Below are 18,458 nucleotides of genomic sequence, written 5' to 3' on the forward strand. Positions count from 1 at the left end.
AATGAGAGGCGGTCACAAAGATTACAACATCGAAAACAGTCACTATCTCTGAATATTATACTTAAACACATTTAGAATTTGGACTAGTGTGCCTGTGAAGTCAGTGACCTGGCCAAAGATGATGAGACAGAGCTCAAAAAGGAGCAAAAATGTAACTATGTTCTGAACAGGGGCCCCCGAAATACTTTTGACCCGGGGACCTCAAAATGCTTAGGCTGTCTTTGCATTAAATTCCAGTGTAAGGGTGTCCAGAATTTAGTGTAAGGGGTCCACTGGGCCTGTGAATACCCCTGATATACTCCCCAGCCTCCTAACGTGAGAACAGTTCTAGAAAAACACTATGAGGACCCCACACCTGGATCACGGTGTCAGTAGGTCATCCTTGGGGTCCTCTATAATGTTTAAAAGCATGCTGTCTCTGGCATTTGGGTGGTGGTGCAGGCCTCTAGGTTCCTCTCTGCGTTGGGCTTTACTATCAACCTTAGTCTACCTAATGACGGAACAACACCATGCCTGAGAAGGGGTGATTGCCTGTTTGGCAATGAGTAAGGCAAGGAAACTTGAAGCTGCCTTATTTTCTTTAGGTCGTTTGTACACCCCCAATGAGAATACCTACCAACCGTGTAAATCCATCAGACCAGCGACAGTTGTCAATAAGTCTAGGACTTCAGATCAGTAGGAAACAAGAAAGGGGCACACCCATAACATGCGATGGAGATTTGAGGGGATGTGATGCAACAAAGACAGGAGGTGTTGACTTGAAGAAAGTAAATATTCATTTTTAACAGGGGAGAGGTAGGTCTTGTGTAAGGCATTACATTGTATGTATTTTGATTTGGCATTTCACAAAACCAAAATGGATGAAGATTAACGGCCTAAAGTTGAACTCTGGGAAAACAGAGGTCCTTCTTGTGGGGAACAACACCTCCTTTTGGCCATCAAGTTGGTGCCCGATCGAGATGGGATCCCTTCCATTACCTGTGAGAAAGGTTAGGAATTTAGGGACCATTTTTGATGATAGACTTACCTTAAAAGATCAGGTTAATGCCCTAACTTCATCAGTGTTCTTTATCTCAAAGATGATTAGGAAGATATGCCCCTTCATTTCACTAGAATTCCCAAAAACAGTTGTTACTGCTTTGGCTCTGTCCAAGTTGGACTATGGAAATGCACTATTTGTAAACATACAAAAAGAACTCCTGCAGAAACTTCAGGTAATTCAAAACGCAGCTGCCTGATTGCTTCTGGGAATTCCCAGGCATCAATCTGTGTCCCAGGGCCTGGCCAAATTGCATTGGCTCCCAGTCGCCAAAAGGATTACATTTAAATCATTATGCCTAGCCTATTGAGCACAAGTTCGGTCCAGACTATTTTAGGAATAAATTTGTCTGGTACAGTCCAGCTAGAAATGTATGATCTTCTGCTGACAAGCTTTTTATGGTTCCCAGAATAAAGAGAGTACACTCGATACTTCATTGCAGGAACAGTAAAACTCTGGAACATGTTTCCCTTAAGCTTAAAAAACAGTCCCAACTTAATCTCCTTTAGAAAATCATTAATAACCTGGCTCTTTGACAATTAGCTGTAGTACGCCTACATCTAGTATCATCTTTTGCAAAAAACGGTGCCAAGACGCCACCGGTCATTCAAGCGCTATAGAAAACTAAAAATCTAATCAAACTGTGCAAGTGTGCGAGAGCACTTTGTCCCATTTTCTATTGTGAACTACCCAGCCTATCTCACTCTCCAAAGCCTCTCATAGGGAATATAAATATGTTTGGTCTACTCTAGGAAAGGTTTATATACCCATCCAATTCTTCTCCAACCCTTACCCTTTATGAACAGGGTCTGTTTCACCGAGTGTGCCAAGGGTTCTAAGGTACGAATTTACCACTTGACCTGAAAGCCTTAATTAATATCTGATATGTCCTGAATTGACCTTAATAAAAATCTAATTGCTCTCTGAGCACGTCAATGGTAAGGAGCTCGCAGACCTGGAATATGTCCCTTAGTGAGAGAATGCCTTCTTCTTCCCAGTATTTTAAGTCTGCGGCTGTAAGTCGACCTAAGTGTTTGGCCAAACCAAGAAGGAGAATTGTGTGGGTGTAGGGCACAATGTGGCTAGTGATCAGGAGAATTCTTGTATAACAGCACATTGCCTCCTGAAGTAAACTTTTTTTTTGTTTGAATATCTTTTATTTGTTTTCATTGCGTGTGCACAATACATGTCAGAATGGTAAACAAGAAAAGTCAACATGTCATCTCTTAATCATGCAAAGGCATCCAGAAGAAATAACAGTTCACTATAAGACATTAGTGATACGTCATTTCACTTAAGGCAAGAACATTCTTAAAGGTATGTTGTTCGCAATAATAATTCACATGCCTAAGGAGCAATGGACTCGCAATGGATAAATATAATGTATTAGGCAACAGGAAGTCACAATAAGCCCCAAGGCATAACCTGCACAAACGAGGGTGGTATGTGTGTCGTAAATTACTCCTAGAGAGTGCACAGCTGCGTGGCTCAGGTAGGAATGCGTCCTGGGGCATATGGATGTATTGCAAAGTGGCATGGCTTTCCAATTATGTGCCTTTTTCAGCCTATATCTAATAACAATCATGGGACGTAGTGCCCATAATGTTCCCGACCACCTGAAGTAACCATGATATCTATCTTCCACGCCTAACCTCTGGAAGCCAACATCAGAACGGTCTCTGAGAACAAAACCTGGGTACTAAGGGGGGACACTGCTTTGGCAAAGTTGCTGTCATAGATGTTAATTCCCAGAAAGCGAAAATAGGTGCCCTCCCAGGTAATGATACCACCAACCAAGTCCCCAAGTCATGCTGCATCGGTGCAGCGCTGGGGAGCATTGGTAATAAACAGATCATTTTCTAGTTCACATGTAATCTGTTTTCATCGCTACATTCAAGAGGGAAATGGGCCCGTACAATGAGCATTTGTTCTTAGGTTTCTGATGTGTATAAACGACAACGATGTGGCCCACGAGTAGATCTTAGGGAAGATGACCTTCCTTCATTGTAGACTTAGACATAGCCAATAGGTCTGTATTTAATTTGCTAGCTAATTATTAAAAAGCTTCACTAGTTGTCCATTAAGCCCATCGTCCTTCCATGGCTGCATCTTAGCTATTGCTTCAGCAACTTTTTCACAATTAAGATCTTTTTCCAGTAGGTCTCTGTCTTCGGCCAAGAGGTTAGACAGAGGGAGATCCAATAAGACCTACCCAAATTAGAGTCATGTGGCCCTCAATTTGTGGCATAACGGTGTTGAAAGTAGTCCAAAAATAAACGTTTCCGCATTAACAGCATTACCCTGTGCCTGGCTACCATTTGAAGCAATCAGCTCCCCTATCCATAAAATACCTTTATTCCTCTTCCCCAGTGACACCAACAGTTTGCTAACTTTGTTCCCAACTTCATATAGTCTCTTCTGAGTGGCTAGGAAGTGGTTACATGCACACTGCGGGCAAATTTGATTGTACAGACGTTTCTTTCAAGGGGTTTGTTATTGGCTGCATTGTTAGCTTTCCTGCACATACTATTTGGTTTCAGCATCCAGCGCTGAGGTAGAATAGAAAACGTATTCAGAACAGTAGCATCCTGATTTTTTCAGTCCTAAGAGTTTTGGTGGTAAAATCCAGTAGCTGGATTAGATATGTTACTTTGTGAGTTTAACCATGACTAGGATGCCGGAGATACAGATGTTAAGTTTGGAGGTCCAGTGGTTTTATTGGAAGTTCATTGATGTGAAAGGTGACTTGACTGGTTTAAAATTGTATTAAATATGGCCCTATTTGCAGGGAAATCTTGACAATACAAACTAATATTGGGTCTACGGGTTGAAATAATCTTTGATGGGTTGGGATTGGATCACTGAAGTGGTGTGTGGCTTTAGAGTTGCTTAGAAGGCTGATGAAGGATTTAGTGGATGAGGCAATGGGGTGAAGTTAGACCAGTTTTTTGAGATGTCTGCATTAAAAAGGATATGAGTGCATAGAGTTCACACAATCTTTGACTTCAGTGGCCTTTTCTACTGGGATTTATTGCCCTTCAATAGAAATTAGAGTTTGATGTGGAGGTTTTGTGGGTGAGCACGAAGAGCAGGAGATTGTAAGCAATTTTCATTGGTCTGATTGTTGTAAGGATTAGTAATCTACTTTGCTGTTCTGTTGAATTATTTTTTGTGGTTCCGGCAGTGATCTGTTTTAGATCAAGGTTTTCTCTTCACTGTTTGTCTGCAGTGTATGTATCACTTTCTTCACCATCTATCCCTCTCACCCCATGTTCTCCTTACCTCACATCATGCTTTCCTCACTTCTCACTATGTGATGCCTCCTCGCTTTACATTAAAGCCTATGTCCTTATCTGGCACCCTTCCTTCCTATCTGGCACCCCTCCTTCCTTGTCATATAATTTATTACCACCACTTGTTGCATAATTTCCTCCTTATTCTCCTTGCACACTCTCCTAACTTTAGAATATATTTTCTCTTGTCATCTCATGTCTCTTTATCACTCACCATCTCCTTCATTAACTCATTTGCTACCACCTCAATTTATGCCATTGTCTCCTAATCTTGGACCATCTTCCACCATATCGTCATTGCCGTGCACCACATCCTTTCTGGAAACACCACCAGCTGATTCGCGCCGCCAAGAAAACAGCATTCAAGGACCGGTTGGACAACAACGCACACAACTGCAAGGAACTCTTCAACATCGTGAAAGAGCTTTCCAACCCCAGCGCAGGAAACAACGACATCACCCCATCGCAAGACCTCTGCAACTCCCTCGCCTCATACTTCCACAACAAGATCACGGACATACACAGCAGCTTCAACAACCAACCAACGCACACCATGACCGACCAACCACCCCCCCCCACCACCACCCTCCACGCCTGGACCCCGATCAGCACCGAAGACACCATCCGCACGATGAACTCCATCCACTCCGGATCACCGACCGACCCCTGCCCTCACCACGTCTTCAACAGGGCCGACGCTGTCATCGCACCCCACCTGCGAGACATCATCAACACCTCCTTCGACACCGCCATCTTCCCTGAGAGCTGGAAACACGCCGAACTCAACGCTCTACTCAAGAAACCAACAGCGGACCCCACCGACCTCAAGAATTACCGCCCCATCTCGCTTCTCCCGTTTCCAGCCAAAGTCATCGAGAAGACCGTCAACAAGCAGATGGCCGCCTTCCTCGAGACGAACGGATCCCTCGACCCCTCACAGTCCGGCTTCCGAGCCAAACACAGCACCGAGACCGCCCTCATCGCCGCCACCGATGACATCCGAGCCCTGATGGACAATGGAGAAACAGCGGCCCTCATCCTCCTAGACCTCTCCACGGCATTCGACACGGTCTGCCACTGCACCCTAGTACGGCGCCTCAGCAACATCGGAATCCAGGACAAGGCGCTGGAATGGATCATCTCCTTCCTCGACGGAAGAACACAGAGAGTCCGCCTACCACCGTACAAGTCAGAGGCCTCCGAAGTCATCTGCGGCGTCCCCCAAGGATCATCCCTGAGCCCCACCCTCTTCAACGTCTACATGAGCCCCCTCGCGGCCATCGTACGCAAACACAACCTCAGCATAATCTCCTACGCCGACGACACCCAGCTGATCCTCTCCCTGACCAACGACCCCGCCGCCGCCAGAGCCAACCTGCACGAAGGGATGAAAGAGGTAGCCGAGTGGATGACGACCAGCCGCCTGAAACTGAACTCGGACAAGACGGAGGTCCTCATCCTGGGCTCCTCACCCTACGCCTGGGACGACTCCTGGTGGCCTCCCGCCCTGGGCACCCCACCCAAACCGACAGACCATGCACGAAACCTGGGCTTCATCCTGGACTCCTCCCTCTCCATGACCAGGCAAGTCAACAACGTCTCCTCGGCGTGCTTCAACATCCTACGCATGCTACGGAAGATCTTCTGGTGGAAAAATTAGATCACCAACAAGATTTTGATGGTAATCCATCTCTGGATCTTGGGTCTCACCTACGCTTGCTGGTGGTTACATGCGTTAGATTGTCAAACCTTATATATAGATCATTCTGTTCTTTAGTCTCACTCATGTATACCGCATACAGTATATGGTCTTTTGAAACACATTTAGTTTTGTGTTAGACACCCGGGTTTTTGTGTATTTAAAGGATCCCCACAGAGACCAGGAAGACCGTCACCCAGGCCCTCGTCACCAGCCGACTGGACTACGGTAACGCCCTCTACGCCGGTACCACCGCCAAGCTCCAGAAGAGACTCCAGCGGATCCAAAACGCCTCAGCCAGACTCATCCTCGACATCCCACGATCCAGCCACATCTCCGGACATCTGAGAGACCTTCACTGGCTCCCCGTCAACAAGAGAATCACCTTCCGCCTCCTCACCCACGCACACAAAGCCCTACACGACCAAGGCCCGAGCTACCTCAACAGCCGAGTCAACTTCTACGCTCCCAAACGCCACCTCCGATCAGCCAACCACGCCCTCGCCGCCGTCCCCCGCATCCGAAGAGCGACTACAGGAGGAAGGTCCTTCTCCTACCTGGCCGCCAAGACCTGGAACTCCCTCCCGTCCGACCTGCGCCTGACCCAAGACCACCTCTCCTTCAGGAAGAAGCTGAAGACCTGGCTGTTCGAGCAGTAGCGGCACCCCCCCCCCCCCCCCCCCCCAGCGCCTTGAGACCCTACGGGTATGTAGCGCGCTTTATAAGTGTCACTGATGCACTGATTGATTGATTCTTTATCTGACATCCTCTTTAATTTTCTCCTCACACCATTATATCAGCCGATTCCTCCCTTCATTCAATCTCTTTCCTCCTCACTTCGTACTATCTCTTCCTACTTCAGCCCACACCATAATGCTACTCACCTCAACACATTTCCTCCCACTTAACCTTGCACCATTACCATCACCTCAAACTCTTCCCAGCTACCCTCACACCATGTCGCCCTCTTCATCTCATGCCATTACCATCCAAATCACCGGGCACAATTTACTCTATCCTTATCTCACATCATTTGTAGTAAATCCTATCTTACATGCACAGTATTTATTAATACTCTCTTCTCCTCTGCACTATCTTACCACACCATCTCTTAGGGTTGGCCTCATATCTCTCTAGATCTACTCACGAGATCTGCTTCTTATTGTGCCTGTTGTTATCTCTGGCAACCCCTGGTCTCCCACACTTCACTTTCTATATAATGTTTTAAATCCTTCCCTTTGAGACATCTCTCCATCCAGAGAAACAACTGAATACATATCAAAATATGCTGAGAACAAATGATCAGTGGAGAATGTGCTTGGTAAATTTACACACTGCAGTAATACTTCAAAACATGAAGTGCTGTTGTTGCTATGTTTTCTGAATCAAGGTTTCCATTGAAGGTTGATTGCTGATTAGGACCTAGTGCTGTGTTGCTCGCCAGTAACATGTATTGCTTCACATCTTTCAGATTACTTAAGACTGTTCCACCAAGCTTAGTGAACCTGTGATGCATCGATGTGGGTCTGTATTATAAAGTAATTCAGGTGTTGGGTTTACATTGATGTGGATATCTGTATTATAAAGTAATTCAGGTTTTTTATTTATGTTGTAGAGGTTGGTTTTTGGGATCTGCTGGTCATTGAGACGTGGTGGCAGTTAGTGTAGGATCTGCTGGGTTTTGGAAGCCTGTGTTATAAGAATAATTTGGTGATTGCTGTATGTTGTGAAGGCTGAAAGTATAGGATCGAGTAAGATTTAGGTATGTTAGTGTGAATGTCTGTGTCATAAGGTATATCGGGGTGAGCATATGTTGTAGAAGCTGGTGGTATTCACTGTTATAGGTATTGGCTATATTGCTGTGTATGCCTCTTAGGGGCTTGTCATGCATTTGGGCCTATTGTAGTATCTTGGCTTGTGATTCTCTGCATGCAATGTGATGATGCTTGGAATGTTGATGTGTGAAAAATATTTATATATATATATATATATATATATATATATATATATATATATATAAAACCACATATCACAACCTCCTTACTTTCATGCAGAAAGGGAAGCCAGGACAATCCAAAGTGCTAAATGTTGTTTATTATGTTACAGATAGAGAAAAGTGTTATCAAGGATTTAAAAAAGATTAGATATTCGGATAAACATCAATCTAAACGCAATCTTACAGCCACCCAGATCAGTGCATTAGATGACCTTAAAATGGATCCAACTATAGTGATAAGACAATCTGATTAGGGGGGCAATATTGTGATATGGGCGAAAGAAGACTACCTTAAAGAAGGGTTACGACAACTGAATGAACAACATTGTTATCAAATTGCATCCAGAGCTGAGGTTTTGGCATCTAATACTAAGTCTAATGAAATGCTATGTGATCGGAAGGTCAAAGGAATATTAGAGTGGGATGAATATCGAAGTCTTTGTTGTAAACACACGAAGACTCCTATATTGTACCTACTACCCAAACTGCATAAATACCCCGTTACACCGCCGGGTAGGCCAATATTGTCCTCCATGGGTTCACAGTTAGAGACAACATCTAAACATATTGACTTTTATTTGAGACCTTTTGTGACGGCATCACCAGCCTATTTGAGGGATACAATGCACTTTTTTAATATGATTGATGGATTGGTATGGGAACATGATTATTTGTTGATATCGCCTGATGTGACAAGTTTATATGCATCAATTAGACATGACCTAGGGATCCAAGCCATTCGCCACTTCCTACAAGCTAAATCAATCTCATTGTTAATGCACACTGAGATGTTAATTGAAATGATCAGCTACTGTCTGACAAATAATTTATTTTTCTTCGATTGTAAATTATATAAACGAACACAAGGAACTGCAATGGGCACCTGCTTCGCCCCCAGTTACACAAATGTATTCATGGGCTGTTAGGAGGAGCAGGTGTCCAATGGTGGTGACATGTATGGGGAACAGATTATATTGTGGACAAGATTCATCGACAATATTTTTTTTTATCTGGAAAGGTAATGAATTAAGTGCTTCAGCCTTCATATCGTTGTTGAATATTAACATTTTAAACATAAAACTCACCTCACAGATGAGTAAAACTAATGTTGTCTTTTTGGATGTGGAGGTGTCAGTTAAGGGAAACCAGTTGGTGACAAAACTCAATAGGAAAGAGTCGGCGGGCAATAGTCTCTTGTCAGCTTCCAGTGCTCACCCATACAGTCTTATTCAGAGTATCCCATATGGGGAACTCATCCGAGCTAAAAGAAACAGTAGCACAGATCAAGAATTTCTGCTAGAAAAAGAGGAAATGTGCAAAAGATTTCAAGCTCGGGCTATACGAAGAAAGTAATTCAGAAGGAAGTAGAGAAAGTGCATAAGATACAAAGATCAACCTTCTTAATTGCTAAACAGAGAGAAGATATGCAGGCTGCAAAGCATCAAGCCAGATTTATCACCACATATTCTAGTCAGGTGTACAAAGTAAGAAAGATATTTAACCGGAACTGGCATATTTTAAAAACAGATGCAGTTCTGGATAAATACCTTAATGAGTACCCGCAAATAACATTCAGGAGAGGGAGGTCTCTAAAAGATGAACTAAGTCAAAATGCAGTAACATCGCTAAACACCATTAGACAGGAGAGAATAACGGACTTCACATGTTGTATGCATTGCAAGGCATGTTTAAGCAGTAAAAACTGTACGAAAATAAGGGTACCGAATAGTAACAGAGATTTTGTGATTAAGGGGAGCTATGATTGCAATACGGAATTCTGTGTATATTACTTGATCTGCCTATGCAATAAAATGTACATTGGCAGTACAATACACAGAGCCCGTAAAAGAATTTTGGAGCATAAATGAGCAATACACCACAATAATGAGCAGTATCCTGTAGCTCGTCATTTCAAAGCTCTCCATGATCAAAACGAGAAACTTTTATTGTTTATAGTTCTGGATGGGGTAAAACCACAAATGAGAGGTGGAGTTAGAGAACGCCAACTCAGGGTCATAGAATCAAGATGCATCATTGATTTTGAGACACTATTCCAAGTGGGTTTGAATTCTAGTGAAGAAGTAGCTATACACCTTGGTTAACTTGGATGAATTAAATTAGAATGTATGTGTGTGATATAGATGAACCAGCATGACAAGAAAATTGTTGAATCTCATATTTTTAAATTATGTATAGAATTTGTATGGATTGTTGCTTTTCACAATTTTGTTTTTCGTTTTTTTGTAAATAGGTATTTGTAAATACTGGAGGAAATTGTATAGATTGAGATCATGGCTGAAAGAAAAATCATGAATTAAGAGATATAACAAGTGGCTTTGGTTGATTATCTATTGTATAAGGAAATACTGTGCACATATGGCCGATGCTCAAAAGACCACTGGGGCAGAACTAAAACTCATAACAGAGAAGCAAATTTTGAACGGACACGGCCAGTATAAAAAGCCCACTAGGGCAGGATTAACGTGCCGACAGTGCTGATCAATGTATCAGTTGTGGTTATATTTTATTCCACACATATATTGTTCTTTTTTTATATTGTATTATATTGTTGTCTAACGATATTTTGCATTCCTAAAACATATAACAGTTTTTAGGAAATAATTCTGAGTTGTATTCCCTCTTTGAATTGAGAAGCACGCTGATACAGAATTAGATTCAATCTATTGAATGTATTTTACATTTAGTAAGAAATCATGATTTTAAATAAGCATAGATTTGAGAATCGACAGTAAACCAATGCACTTGTATTTAAGCATGGAAATGAATTGTACCATTACAAAATGGCACTGATCAGTTTTCCGTTTGTATTGCACAAAGTCCACTTTCTATGTGTATTCATTAGATTGTTTTTATACGGAAGTGAAACAATGCTTGCCAAGCCGTAAAGGCGAAATGCGTCGGCAAGAGGCTATCTGTAACATAATAAACAACATTTAGCCCTTTGGAGTGTCCTGTCTTCCCTTTCTGCCTGAAAGTAAGGAGGTGGTGATAATTTAGGATTTCTGGAATCCAGCCGGGACCGGCATGCAGCAAGGCCCTGTACTACCGGACAGAGGTTATTGGATATATATATGTATATATACTGGCGGTTGCTACTGGGTTAGGACCACCTTTCCACAGGAAATAGATTTTTTGGTTTGCTAACTTTGGCATTGGTTGCCAAATCTTGACAAAACTTTCCAGTACAAAGTTTAGCCACCTTCGCTTCTTCTTGGAAAGTTTTGTGGTGATCCGTCAAGCAGAGGCTGATGAAAAAGGGAGGGGGTCCCAAAATGTGTTCTCCCCATTAAATTTTCCTTAGGAAAACTAAACAACGGTATGCACAGCGTCATCTGCACTATAATCATGCTCTCACACATCATTGCATATGAAATGGTTTAATATATATACTACACCAACACATCCTGGATAAAACGTAACATACAAACTAATGCGTTCTTCCCATTGCCAACCAGTTTCACGATCCTTCCCACAGATAAACTACATGCAGTAAACAACCTACCTAAGGTTGTGAAATCTATTGAAAGGCCTACCTATGTCGTGCCAAACCCTCTCTACAACCGGGATGATCACTCCTACGAGAAAATGTGACAGAATCTCTTCCATTTTAAACTCCCTTAAATAGTTAGCACTGGAAGCCACTTATCTTATAAGACAAGCCCCTTGCGCCGCCACCGGTTCTGCACTTTTTTATATGGGAAAATGTGACGCATCGGCGGCGCAAGGGTTTGTAAATAAGTCCCAGGCTGTCTCACATTTAAACCAAGGACCTAAATCCCACCATCTACCTCACACAAAAACTGTAACTGTTGAATAAAAACTGTACTTTAAAAAGTAAGCCTACATACTTTAAAAAGCAAGCCTACCCTACCTCTCTCACCCCTTGCATTAAAAAGTACACCCGAATCACATTCTAATGAAATGCCTCCGAGCCTGGAATTCCCTTCCCAGCATTCCTGCCCCCTCACTTCAAATATTCAAGCCCAAGATACTCAACCATCCCAAAGACTGTCCATGTGACGACCCGACAATATCGTTAAGCTTTGCTGCCTTATCAGGTGTTGCTGCTGACAGTATGTTTCTAAACGCGCTGCTGCTATAAACAATATGTCCTGGCTTTGCCCTCCCACAAAGGGATGAAGGATTCACATGTGTCACCCTCTTGTACTTACTACATCCTCTTCATTGTTGCCACTCTTCTGTGTACCTTTTCCATGCCGTATAACTGTATAGCTCACTACACATGCATACATCCTTTACAAGCCTTTCTGTTTTTACTCATCTTACTATTAATACTGTGTATGCCACTCGTAAATGCTTCTATTCGCTAAAGGAGATATCGGCTAACGTGCCTTAATGCTGTAGTGGTGTGGGCTACAAGTGTATGTGGCCTCACTTGTCTTATACTCACTATTGTACATTTACATCTCCTGCAAATGTTGCACAAACCCCCCTTCTCTCTAAGTGAATCTTTGTTGTCAAGCGCTCTGCTACTCCAGGGTTTATGAGCGCTATATCAAACACTAATAAAAACCCATTCAGTGAGGCCTCGCACATTGTTTCATCACTGCGGGCACCGAACAGAAGCAGAGAGCCAGCATAAGTCATTCTAAAGACCCCGCGGGCCGCCGCCCTCCCCGGCTTGCCTCCACACACACTGGCCCTGGCAGGGTCCGCCCATAGTGGGGACCAGCGCCAGCTGCTGCACCCTCTGCACTGGGCACGGATCCCGGGGGTATCCCAGCAACAATAGCCTGGGCCATCCGCGAGCTGGAATAAAGATGACTGCGTTCCCAGGGTGTGTGTAAACACAGAAGGAAGAATCAGCCTCAGGGAGACAGGGGCTAGCGAGGGCGGGGCTCAATCACCATGGATGGGGAAAGGAGGGCTCGGAGCAAGGGCGAGAGAGGAGGAATAGGTCCCGAGAGATAAAGAGATAGAGGAAGAGGAATGGGTCCTGATATATGCTATAGAGAGAGAGGGAAGAAAAGGTCCTGAGAGATATACATGTTAGACTCTAGAGGTCTTCAATCTGTGGGGCGCGACCCCCAGGGGGGTCGTGGAGTCCTGGGAAGGGGGTCGCAGATTCTGCAGAGTGCAGTTACTGGCATTGGGCTGATCGAGGGTGCTCACGGCGGAGGCCTAATTCACACCGAGGTGTGAAAAACATCAACACCTCATTAACATGTATAAGGTCTTTTAAAGACCTGTCAAGTACTCAGGTGTGGCTGTGTGTGTGTCCCTGAAGCTGTTTCAGCCGGGCTCACATACACGAGCTGGGGAGAGGGAGGGGGGGTGGGGGGGGGGGGGGGGTAGGCTGGAGGAGCAGGCTGTAGTGTAGCCCTTTGAGTTCAATGGATGTTGCGCGCCTGGAGCTGTGGGTCCCGTGACACGTCCCCCAACCCCAGCAGGGAGGCACAGAGATGGAAAGAAGAAGGAAGAAGAGCAGAGAGTTACTGATCCCCCCCCCCCCCCCCATGAGAGAGGCACAGAAAAGGTGGGTGGATGGATGGATGTAAGGCTGAAGTGGATGTGTGAAAAGGTGGGTGGATGAATGGTGGGTGGATGTAAGGCTGAAGTGGATGTGTGAAAAGGTGGGTGGATGAAAGATGAGTGGTTGGATGAAAGGGTGGGTGGATGGATTACAGGGTGGATGGATGAAAGGGTGGATGGATGGATGAAAGGGTGGATGGATGGATGAAAGGGTAGATGGATGAAGGATGGATGGATGGATGAAAGGGTAGATGGATGGATGAAGGATGGATGGATGGATGAAGGATGGGTGGGTGGATGAAAGGTTGCATGGATGAATGATGGATGGATGGATGTGTAAAAAGATGGGTGGATGGATGAATGATGGATGTATGGATGGAAGGATGAAAGGGTGGATGGATGAAGGATAAATTGGTGAAGGATAGATGTATGGATGGAAGGATGAAAGGGTGGACGGATGAAGGATGGATGGATGAAAGGGTGGATGGATGTATAGATGGATAAAAGGTTGCATGGATGAATGATGCATGGATGGATGTGTAAAAAGATGGGTGGATGGATGAATGATGGATGTATGGATGGAAGGATGAAAGGGTGGATGGATGAAGGATAGATTGGTGAAGGATAGATGTATGGATGGAAGGATGAAAGGGTGGACGGATGAAGGGTGGATGGAAGAAAGGGTGGATGGATGTATAGATGGATAAAAGGTTGCATGGATGAATGATGCATGGATGTGTGAAAAGGTGGGGGGAAGAATGATGGGTGGATGGATGGATGAAAGGGTGGGTGGATGTATGGATGAAAGGGTGGATGGATGTATGGATGGGAGGATGAAAGGGTGGATGGATGAAGGATGGATGTGTGGATGGGAGGATGAAAGGGTGGATGGATGAAGGATGGATGTATGAATGGGAGGATGAAAGGGTGGATGGATGTATGAATGGATAAAAGGTTGCATGTATGAATGATGGATGGATGTGTGAAATGGTGGATGGATGAAAGAGGGGTGGATGGATGGAAGGGTGGATGGGTAAAGGATGGATGAATTGATGGAAGATTGGATGGATGAAGGATGGATGTATGTATGGATGAAAGGGTGGATGGATGGATGTGTGAAAGTGTGGGTGGATGATTGATGGATGGATGTGATGAGGTCTAACAGGCGCATTTATGGTTGTCAAAAGTTGATGATGAGGAGTACCAGTTTCTAGAAACTTTTGTCGGAAGGGGGTCCTTACGCCTAAAAAGGTTTTACAAGGGGGTCTCGGCATCAAAAAGTTTGAAGACCACTGTTTAGAGAGAGAATATGTCACTTGTGATGCGATAGAGAGTATAGGGAATACGGGGCAGCGTGGGGTCATGTGTGGAGATTCCTGGGTATAGATGATGGTGAAGAGGAAGGCTCACTCTTGTGATACAGACAATAGGATCAATAGATCATGAGGTACAGGGCATAGCAGAGAACGAGAGTGACATCAAGAGCTGCAGGTCACAGGGGAAGAGGTAGGGTGGTATAAATTAGGTGTAGAGCATGAGGACAGACCATCAGGCAAGAAGGATACTGATCCAAGGATAGCTGATGGGGTTGAGAAAGATTGCAGTTTCTGAGAGTCTAAAGCACGACAAGTTGACAGAATTCAGAGGATCAGCCCATAGAATTGTGCCTCGAAAAAGCACTGGAGTAAAAGTTGTTGAGCAGAGGATGGTGCGAAAGATGAATAGGGTGGGATTCCCAGACTCTGGAATTTGGGGCTCCTGTTGGGACATGCTAGGCTAAAGAACATAGGCGGAAGGTTTGAGTATAGAACATGGAGTAGACAGCTGAGGAATGCAGCATGCTGTAGGGTAGGGGTATGGTACCTGGGAGGGGTATGCAGAGTATGGACAAATGCGGGGCATAGCACAATGTGGCAGTGTAGTGACACAAAATAGGTGATATCGAGCATGAAGTAGAGCATGGCATGGTATGGAGTTTAGGAGAAAGAGTTGGCTTACAGAACATGTTGTAGGTTACATGTAGAGAGAATACCTGTGGAGCCCGGGATAGGTTGGGAGCACTGTACTGCTTGAGCGAGAACTGGTGGGGTACTAAGTAGAGAAGAGAGAGTTGGTGCACCAGGTGCTATGGGTTAGTGATATCAACCATGGCCAGGGTGTGTATGCAGCATTAATCGCACTTTCACTCCAGAGAATCTTGCCTAAGACCTTTCAAATGTAGACTTGGAGAAAGATCTTCCTCGTCTCGACTGAAATATGCAAGATATATATATTTAGTCAGTCCTAACTTTGACTCGCTGAATTTGTTTTGAGTGTGCCCGGACATCGAAAAAAATATACTATAACTCAGCCATGCAAAGAGAGCTGATCCTCTATGAACATTCAACCACTGCCATTTCTCTGAGATCAGAAGGCAACCCTTCTGTGACTTGAGGCTAGTCTGTCTTCAGATTTATTCCACTAATTAATGGGTGAGACTGTATTCTTCTTTATAGATATGAGTGTGCTGCTCCTGATGGCTGTGGGTGGGCATGATTTTTTATTCCTGATAACTATGTGAGTGATATTCCAGATGTCAGTGAATATGCTGTCCTAAAGGGTGACAGTGAGTGTGCTGTTCCTGATGGCTGTGAGTGTACAGCTCCTCTTGGGTGTTAGCATGCTGTCCCAGATGTGTGAGTGCTGCTATTAATGGCTGCGAGTGTGTTGTTCTTGATGGCTCTGGCTGCTCTGTTCCTAGCAGTTCTAAGTGATTTTCTTGAGGGCTGTGTGTGGGTGGTGGACCTACTGACTGTAAGCATGCTATGCCTATTTCACATGAGTGCTATCTATAGTTCCTTATAGCTGTGAGTTGTTTTTCCTGATGTATGTTTGGGTCAGTTTGAGAACGCCTGAACATGCTATTCCAGGTTGTTTTTGAGTGTTGTTCTTGATGGTCATTCAGGTCAAATGTTTTATGGTTGTGGGTGGTCAGTTACTGTTGGATGTAAGCCTGGTGTTCCCAATAGATAAATGAGTGCTGTCCTTGCTGGGTGCAAATGGTCCGTGAGTGTGTTACGTATGAAGGCTGTAAGTGTATGGTTCTTGCTGGCTGTTGTTCCCTATGGCTGAGAAAGTGCATGGATCTGAGTGTCCTGTTCTCATACTGGTAGCCTTGGAAACAGATTGGTTGACAAGCTAGGAACAGTGCTTAATTTGTGTCAGTGGTTGCCGGTATGGCCCACCAGGACTCATTTTTGGGGACCGGAGCTTGTCTTTCTTCATCAGACTGACCCAGAGCAAAAAAAGAGAAAAACACAAAAGGATGAAAGTAGTTGGAAGAGAAAGATAGCAAAATACTGACAAAGGGCAAAAGCAAGTATGAAAATGAACATTTAAGTGTGAAATAAAGGGGCAGGGACTGTCTGCTTGAGGGTTAAAGAGACATGAGGTGGCATCAAGACTACATAGCCTTGGTATTTGGCACCCTGACCTTGGATAGCACTGGCTGCAAGCTTCTGAGCAAAACTGTGGGTCCCAGCACTTATTAAATTATGAATAAAGAAGAGGGTAGGAAGTATGGCTTCGCTGTATGTCAAAATATCAAGATAAATGTTATAGACCTGAACTTATATTGACTCCAAAATATTTGCTACCAAAATATCATTAAGGTATCAAGAGGAAGGTCTAGATTTACTATTCTTAATTTCTTGTCTTATTTACCTTGGCATATAGCCAGGTTCTGAGCTGGGATGGGGCAGTGAGATAAATAACGGTGATGGATCAAGCCCTGATCTTTGGACTGGGTAAGAGTGGTCTGCTTAATTCAGACACTCTGTTCATCACCACCCCCTTTCTGTATCGTTATTTACCTTGGCAGTATCAAAAATCCAAACATGGGAGCAGTAGTGGCTCCCCACGACCACACAAGTTTTATTACATGTAAATCAAAGTACAGTGCTACACCTTCCTAAAGGGCCTACTGCTCATGGACTCCAACCGTCTTGTGAATCAATTCTTAACAATGCAGGGAGCGCTACTAAATATCAAAAGAGCACTTGAGTGATTCAATTATATCATTATTTAATTAATCATCAACCATATGGTGGTTATCACAAGCGTTTCCACACATGCACAGGAGAGAGTTTGAGAGCTTTGACAGAAATATGTTTAGCCCTAATGAAGTCCTCTTGGTGGGATGAAACACATTGGCTAGGCTGGATTGTTGTATGATACAAATAAAATTATTTTCAAGATTCAAGATTATGACTCTCCTATATCTATGGATTGAAGGAAGAGCTTTCCGTTTGGATGGACTGATTGATGCTTAATTCAATGATCATATAATTGAATCACTCACATGCTTTATTGATATTTAGTAGTGCTCCCTGCACGGTTGAAAATTGCCTTGGCAATATTTTGGGAGCCGATATTGTGGAGTTGAAGTAACTGCAGAACAACACAAAAACTCAACATTTTAGTAAAACACCATGCTATATAGGGTACAGGAGAACATTGGAAGACAGGCAGGGAAGACCGAGGTACGACCATTTTCTTATCATGTTCCTTTTTTTCCAGAATGGGTTGAATGCTTTGCATTTGGCGTCCAAGGAGGGCCATGTCAAAATGGTGACTGAACTTTTGCACAAGGAAATCATTCTGGAAACCACAACCAAGGTAAGCAACACGTGAGATGAGGGGGAGAAAGGGGTTTAGAAAAACCAAGGATAATGCACTAATACCAGGAGACAGAGAATCATGAGAACAGGGCATGACCATTAGTTCGAAAAAAGACACCCACAGATACATGTATAAAAAGAAATGCTCCTCTCTAACAAAAGAAACAAACGCATATGAAGCATTAGGAATGACTTGCCCTGAGTAACTAGACGGGCCCAGTTGCAGCAAAAGAACAACACGGTAAAATACATTGCAAGA

At 43.9% G+C, this 18,458-nt stretch overlaps 1 protein-coding gene across 10 annotated transcripts in view; it reads left to right on the forward strand.

The window, feature by feature from the left end:
• The window catches only part of ANK1 (ankyrin 1), a 1,037,654-nt gene that overhangs the window by 341,382 nt on the left and 677,814 nt on the right, over positions 1 to 18,458 (forward strand). For all 10 annotated transcript variants that reach the window (XM_086943592.1, XM_086943597.1, XM_086943588.1 and 7 more), the window contains one exon: positions 18,099 to 18,197. In XM_086943592.1, the coding sequence (XP_086799718.1) occupies positions 18,099 to 18,197 (99 nt within the window). The remainder of the gene's footprint in view (positions 1 to 18,098; positions 18,198 to 18,458) is intronic.

The sequence above is a fragment of the Lissotriton vulgaris genome, chromosome 11 (genome assembly GCF_964263255.1).
Source record: "Lissotriton vulgaris chromosome 11, aLisVul1.2, whole genome shotgun sequence".
Taxonomy (NCBI): domain Eukaryota; kingdom Metazoa; phylum Chordata; class Amphibia; order Caudata; family Salamandridae; genus Lissotriton; species Lissotriton vulgaris.